This window comes from Nerophis lumbriciformis, linkage group LG29, assembly GCF_033978685.3.
Source record: "Nerophis lumbriciformis linkage group LG29, RoL_Nlum_v2.1, whole genome shotgun sequence".
NCBI lineage: Eukaryota > Metazoa > Chordata > Actinopteri > Syngnathiformes > Syngnathidae > Nerophis > Nerophis lumbriciformis.
Window position 1 is genome coordinate 21795001 of NC_084576.2, and position 7500 is coordinate 21802500.

Sequence of the window (7500 nt, forward strand, 5' to 3'; positions counted from 1 at the left end):
TCAAACCACAAAATAAAATAAATAAATCAACACAAAAATGTGACACATTATGGGTGGGTCACATATACATGTACAGTAGATGGCAGTATTGTCCTGTTTAAAAGTGTCACAACATTGCTGTTTACGGCAGAAGAACTGCTTTACGGTAGACACTGTTGTTGTGTGTTGTCAACACGTCACTCAGGTCCGCCTGAATTTCGGGAGTTTTTCGGGAGAAAATTTGTCCCGGGAGGTTTTCAGGAGAGGCGCTGAATTTCGGGAGTCTCCCGGAAAATCCAGGAGGGTTGGCAAGTATGCCGTAAGCACACATGATTGTGCGTGCTGCTGGTCCACTAATAGTACTAACCTTTAACAGTTAATTTTACTCATTTTCATTCATTACTAATTTCAATGTAACTGTTTTTATATTGTTTTACTTTCTTTTTTATTCAAGAAAATGTTTTTAATTTATTTATCTTATTTTATTTTATAATTTTTTTTAAAAAGTACCTTATCTTCACCATACCTGGTTGTCCAAATTAGGCATAATAATGTGTTAATTCCACGAGTGCATATATCGGTTGATATCGGTATCGGTTGATATCGGTATCGTAATTAAAGAGTTGGACAATATCGGAATATCGGATATCGGCAAAAAGCCATTATCGGACATCCCTACATCATAATTATCCCCTCAATTCCCCCCAAAAATGGATTAACTCGCTGGAATATAAAGACAATATGTACAATAATGGCTTTCTGCCGATATCCGATATTCCGATATTGTCCAACTCTTTAATTACCGATACCGATACATACAGTCGTGGAATTGACACATTATTATGCCTAATTTGGACAACCAGGTATGGTGAAGATAAGGTCCTTTTTTTAAAAATGAATGAAATAAAATAAGATAAATAAATTAAAAACATTTTCTTGAATAAAAAAGAAAGTAAAACAATATAAAAACAGTTACATAGAAACTAGTAATTAATGAAAATGAGTAAAATTAACTGTTAAAGGTTAGTACTATTAGTGGACCAGCAGCACGCACAATCATGTGTGCTGACGGACTGTATCCCTTGCAGACTGTATTGATATATATTGATATATAATGTAGGAACCAGAATATTAATAACAGAAAGAAACAACCCTTTTGTGTGAATGACTGTGAATGAGTGTGAATGGGGGAGGGAGGTTTTTTGGGTTGGTGCACTAATTGTAAGTGTATCTTGTGTTTTTTATGTTGATTTAATGAATTAAAAAAAACAAAAAAAACGATACCAATAAAAAAAAAACGATACCGATAATTTCCGATATTACATTTTAAAGCATTTATCGGCCGATAATATCAGCAGACCGATATTATCAGACATCTCTATGCAAAAGTGCAATATATTTATCTGTACAGTGATCTATTTATTTATATCTGCACCTTATTGCTTTTTTTATCCTGCAGTACCATGAGCTAATGCAACGACATTTCGTTCTTATCTGTACTGTAAAGTTCAAATTTGAATGACAATAAAAAGGAAGTTTAAGTCTAACAAAGAGCCTTTATTCCTTTCTGGGCAGGTGAGGGGACTGATTTTGTATTCAATAAGTTGTCTCTTCCCGTTTGAAAGTTAGACCTCTTCGAGATGTCGATATTAATGGACAATTGGACTGGTCTCCTAAAGCTTTAGTAAAACTGGAAAATATTCCTATTCTGTCTTGATGGTCCTTCTTACTCAGCATATATGTCATCTAAAGAACTTGGGATTGACCAGTGACTTTAATTCCCTGAGAGGGAAGACTGGTCAGACGCAACAATAACTACAGTAGATCCTGGTTATGGAGTAGAGAGATAAAAAAAACAAAAAAAAAAAACAGTCTTTTTTTACCCTCTTAATGAAGGCTGGATGATGTTGCCGTAGCTCCCTTCCAGACTCTCCTGCTAGCTTAGCATTCCCCTCTGATTTCGCATCAACATTTGCAATAAAAGTAGCCAATAGTGTTGTCCCGATACCAATTATGTAATAACTAATATCCATAATATAATAACTAATAAATATGATGTAATAACTAATACCGATTATGTTACAACTAATATATAATAACTATGATGTAATAACTCATATCCATAAAATAAAAAAACTATGTTGTAATAACTAATAACTATGATGTAATAACTATTAACAATGATGAAACAACTATTATGTATATGTAATAACTAATAACAATGATGTAGCAACTAATACTAACATTTAGGGTTGTCTCGATACCAATATTTTGATACTTTTCGATACTTTTCTAAATAGAGGGGACCACAAAAAATGGCATTATTGGCTTTATTTTAACAAAAAATCTTAGTGTACATTAAACATATGTTTCTTATTGCAATTTAGTCCTTAAATAAAATAGTGAACATACAAGACAACTTGTCTTTTAGTAGTAAGTAAACAAACTCCTAATTTAGCTGCTGACATATGCAGTAACATATTGTGTCATTTATCATTCTATTATTTTGTCAAAATTATTAAGGACGAGCGGTAGAAAATTAATTATTAATCTACTTGTTCATTTACTGTTAATATCTGCTTACTTTCTCTTTCAACATGTTCTATCTACACTTCTGTCATAATGTAATCATCACTTATTCTTCTGTTGTTTGGATACTTTACATTAGTTTTGGATGATACTACAAATTTGGGTATCAATCCGATACCAAGTAGTTACAGGGTCATACATTGGTCATATTCAAAGTCCTCATGTGTCCAGGGACATATTTACTGAGTCTATAAACATATTATAAATTTTAAAAAAAACAAAGAAGATGTTGTGATGCTAAAAATATTGACGTAATCATAGTAGTATCGACTAGATACGCTCCTAACTTGGTATCATTACAGAGGATGTTAGGTGTAGATCCTTACATTTTGATGCCGGTGAGCTACTGTGTGTAGTGAAGCATGTTTAGCTATTCCTCGTCCTGCATGGATGATACTTATTAGAAACTTACTTTATTTGTCGCCATGGAGACGAAGATTAGTGATTTAGAAGTAGCTAAAACACTGCCGACTGCGGATGGACGTTAGCCGCTAGCTAGCTAGCCATGTCTTAAAGCACCTCTTCCTGAGGGCGTTTCAGTGTTATTTGCGAAAAACCACTCTGATAAGTGAGCAGCACCAAAAAGGCAAACGATTCGACTGCGAGGTTGATGGTCCAACCAGACTTCTCCGAATCGAATCGTTGAATTGTCACTATTTGAAAACGGACCTAAGTTCTACATGAGATTACTTTAAGATTTGACAGAAGTCGGTCCGTCGGTTGGAGAGTGGAGTGGGAGAAGAAAACAAAGCCTACGTTGACGATGGACTCTTTGGTCTGAGCCATGTCCGTGATGACGCCGTCTGAGATGATCAAGAGGATGAAGTACTGCGAGCCGTCCGTCATCGCTGATGCATACCTGGCAACACATCCAGGAAATGACCGTAAAGTTAGTTTTCGGTACAACCCGTCCAAGAACCGGAAGACCGATAGGTCGCCACCAGGCGGCGCCCCGTAGAGGTGTAGGAAGTAAAGGTAAACATGAGGGGGTGAAGGATGGAGGAGAAACTAAAGCAACTCCCGAACCAAGCAGGGGCGGGAGACTCAGTTTGAGACCAGGAAAAACAAAAACCTCAAGCAACATATTACGACAAAACTCGAGATTTGCAACATGGCTCGAAGCTGCAGCCACAGGGGCGCTGCTCCGTTGTCTATCATACCGGCGAAGCTGGGCTGTACATGTGCATATCTGTGTTGTATTAGTCCATGGGTGCGTGTTTTGTCCATAAGCCTGGAAGGCGCTCCGTTCAGCATCACGGCCTTTCGCCTCAATCCGCAGAGCGATATCGTGATAACACAGGTGGTTTACTATGGAGGCGTCCGAGATCTATTCCGACAGAGTCACGAACAGCCTAGACATCAGAGTCTTTCGCTGCAGTGGCCCTGGTGCAGAGGGAGCCAAATCGTTTGCTCTAGTCGTCCGTCCAAGAACCGGAAGACCGATGGGTCGCCACAAGGCGGCGCCATGTAGAGATGTAGGAAGTAAAGGTAAACATGAGGGGGTGAAGGATGGAGGAGAAACAAAAGCAACTCCCGAACCAAGCAGGGGCGGGAGGCTCTGTTTAAGACTAGGAAAAACAAAAACCTCAAGAAACATAAGCACATATTACGCCAAAACTCGAGATTTGCAACATCTGGCTCTGGCTCTGGCGCTGCTCTGTTGTCTATCATACCACGGCTGGTGAAGCGGCGAAGCTGGGGTGTACATGTGCGTATCTGTGTTGTATTAGTCCATGGGTGCGTGTTTTGTCCATAAGCCTGGAAAGCGCTCCGTTTAGCATCACAGCCTTTCGCCTCAATCCGCAGAGCGATATCGTGATAACACAGGTTGTTTACTATGGAGGCGTCCGAGATCTTTTCCGACAGAGTCACGAACAGCCTAGACATCAGAGAGTCTTTCGCTGCAGTGACCCTGGTGCAGAGGGAGCCAAATCGTAGGAAAGGATTGTTTTAGTTAGGGCGAGCAGACACGTTCCGATAGATTCGTCTGCCCTAGTCGTCCGTTCTGGCTCTCAAATTGATCATAATTTCATTTTGCAGAGCGTAAAGCTTCTCTGAGATTTCTTCCAGTTTGCGGTTTTGTCGAAAATCACTACAATCTGAGTGGGTCCTCGACTGGAAGAATCGCCAGGCACAGGACCCTCTACTTCTCGCTGGAGTCCATCGTGTATCCAGCAACAAACATTTGGTCAGGACAGGCAGGTTCCCCACGAAAAAAACTGGCCTTTTCTCTCCAAAAATAGAATTTTTTCCGAAAAAACCCCCATCTCACTCGCACTAGGTCGGTAGTAATTAGAAAATACAAAGAAAAGGCCAAAGTCCACAGTCTAGTCCGGGGGTCAGCAACCCGCGGCTCTTTAGTGCCGCCCTAGTGGCTCCCTGGAGCATTTTTAAAAAAGGATTGAAAATGGAAAAAGATGGGGGGACATTTTATTTTTGGTTTTAGTATGTTTTTTTGTTTAAGGACACAAACCTTCCCAATTGTTAGAACTACCACTGTTTAATATGTGTGTGTGTATGCTTCACTGATGAGACTATTTGGTGAACATCGTCTTGTCCTACTAATTTTGGCGGTTCTTGAACTCACCACAGTGTGGACTGTGACGCAACACTTTGTTTACATGTGAAAGCTTCCACTCCTTCTTTGTCTCATTTTGTCCACCAAACGTTTTATGCTGTGCATCAACAAAGGTCCGCTTTGTTGATGTTATTGACTTGTTGGAGTGCTAATCAGGCATATTTGGTCAGTGACCGCAAGCTAATCAATGCTAACATGCTATTTAGGCCAGCTGTATGTACATATTGCATCATTATGCCTTATTTGTAGGTATATTTGAGCTCATTTAATATCCTTCACTCTTATCCTCTTTGTAAATAATTTAGTTTTGCATGTCTCAAGACACTTTCTCTGTATGTACTATTGGCTGCAATTCAGTATTTGTATATAATTTAGTTTTGCATGTCTCAAGACACTTTCTCTGTATGTACTATTGGCTGCAATTCAGATAGTTATTTGGGTGCCATGTTGTTCCAGACCACAGCAAACATTACCTAGCTTGCCAAAGACTGTAATAAATCTATTAAAAGAAGACAGCTTTAACTTGGACACACACATCTATGCCTTTGGCCATTAAAAGCCAGTAATTTCCAGGAGTTATTTCACCTTCTGAGTGGCCTCTGATTTACTAATGGTTTCTAATGTTATAAAAATGTGTAGAATAAATATTACATTTCAACATTTCTGTCAACGAAGATTTGCTTCAGCCTGCGACACATAGTCATTTTGATAGTAGGCTATTATAGCTAATATAGTCACTTACATCATGTGTTGCCTTCATTATAAGACTTATATACGGCTTTTAATTTTTTGCGGCTCCAGACAGATTAGTTTTTTGTATTATTGGTCCAATATGGCTCTTTCAACGTTTTGGGTTGCCGACCCCTGGTCTAGTCTGATAGGTGGATCTACTGTATGTGACACTGTATGTCCTCCTGTAGTGGGAGGCGTGAAAGTCATAGCATCTGCTCTTCCTCCACACTGATTGGTCACCTTCCAAAAAAGCGGTCATGACAACTCCATCCCCACTCTCGCCTCCGATCAGCAGGGTTATTTTGGTCTGCGCCCACTCTGGAAGTGTGCACCAGACCGTCACATTAACACTGTACGCGACTGTTTAGGGCCACGGGATCACGACCCAGCGTTTCATTCAAATTCATCAGTTACAAAAGACCATGTCATAAAAAGTAATGATCAAACCAATTTTGCTGCCCAACTTCAATAAAAAGAATGCTTGAATCAAACCAGGATTGTGTATTGTTAGCATGCTACTATTACTTTTTTTAACGGTAATTTTGCATCTGTTCACCTTGAGAATCATATAACTTGATACTTGACACATGCTAACTGTTAGCATGCTGACTTTTTTCTTTGTGCCAGTTTTGAAGCCGTACACCTCAGAGTCAACAACTTGGTACTTGAAACATGCTAGCTGTTAGCATGCTAACTTTTTGGGGGGATACATTTACAGCCGTACACCTCAGAGTCCTACAATTATGTTAACTTTTAGCATGCTAACATTAGCATGCTAGCATGTTGCCATTAGCTTGCTAACATTTTTAGCCAATTTTATAGCCGTATACCTGAGAGTCATATAACCTGGTAGTTGACGAACGCTAACTAGCAGCATGTTGTTAGCATGCAAACTTGCTTTGCCAGTTTTGAAGCTCTACATATCAGAGTTATTACTATGTACTTGAAACATGCTAGCATGCTAACTTTTCTCGCTAATTTTACAGCTGTACACCTTAAGAGTCATAAAACTTGGTACTTGAAACATGCTATCTGGTAACATGCTAACTTTAGCATGCTGGCTTTCATGAAATTTATGGTGGTAGGTCAGGGCTTTGGGAAGGACGTGCCCGCTCAACTTTCCTTGCAAAGTTAATTATTGTTTTTATTTTTAATAATCATTTTACTCCAGTATTATTATTATCATCATTATTATTATTACTTCCATTTTATTATCATTAATATTATTATTATTATTACTACTAAATTATTATTATTATTATCATTATTATTATTACTTCAGCATTATCATTATTATTATTACTATTATTACTACAGTATTATTATCAATATTATTATTATCATTATTAATTATTACTACAGTATTATTATTGTTATATTAATACTTCAGTATTATTATTATATTAATACTACAGTATTATTATTATTCTTACTACAGTAATATCATTATACTTACAATAATATTATATTTATTATTATTATATTAATACTACAGTATTATTATTATACTTACTACAGTAATATCATTATAATTACAATAATATTATTATTATTATTATTACTATTATTACGACAGTATTATTATGATTATTACTAGTACTACAACTATTACTACTACAACA

General features: G+C 37.6%; 1 protein-coding gene across 2 annotated transcripts in view; it reads right to left on the reverse strand.

Annotated features, from left to right (window-relative positions):
* LOC133572082 (copine-8-like) overlaps positions 1–7500 on the reverse strand; it is a 139964-nt gene that overhangs the window by 9895 nt on the left and 122569 nt on the right. For both annotated transcript variants that reach the window (XM_061924763.2, XM_061924762.2), the window contains one exon: positions 3325–3427. In XM_061924763.2, the coding sequence (XP_061780747.1) occupies positions 3325–3427 (103 nt within the window). The remainder of the gene's footprint in view (positions 1–3324; positions 3428–7500) is intronic.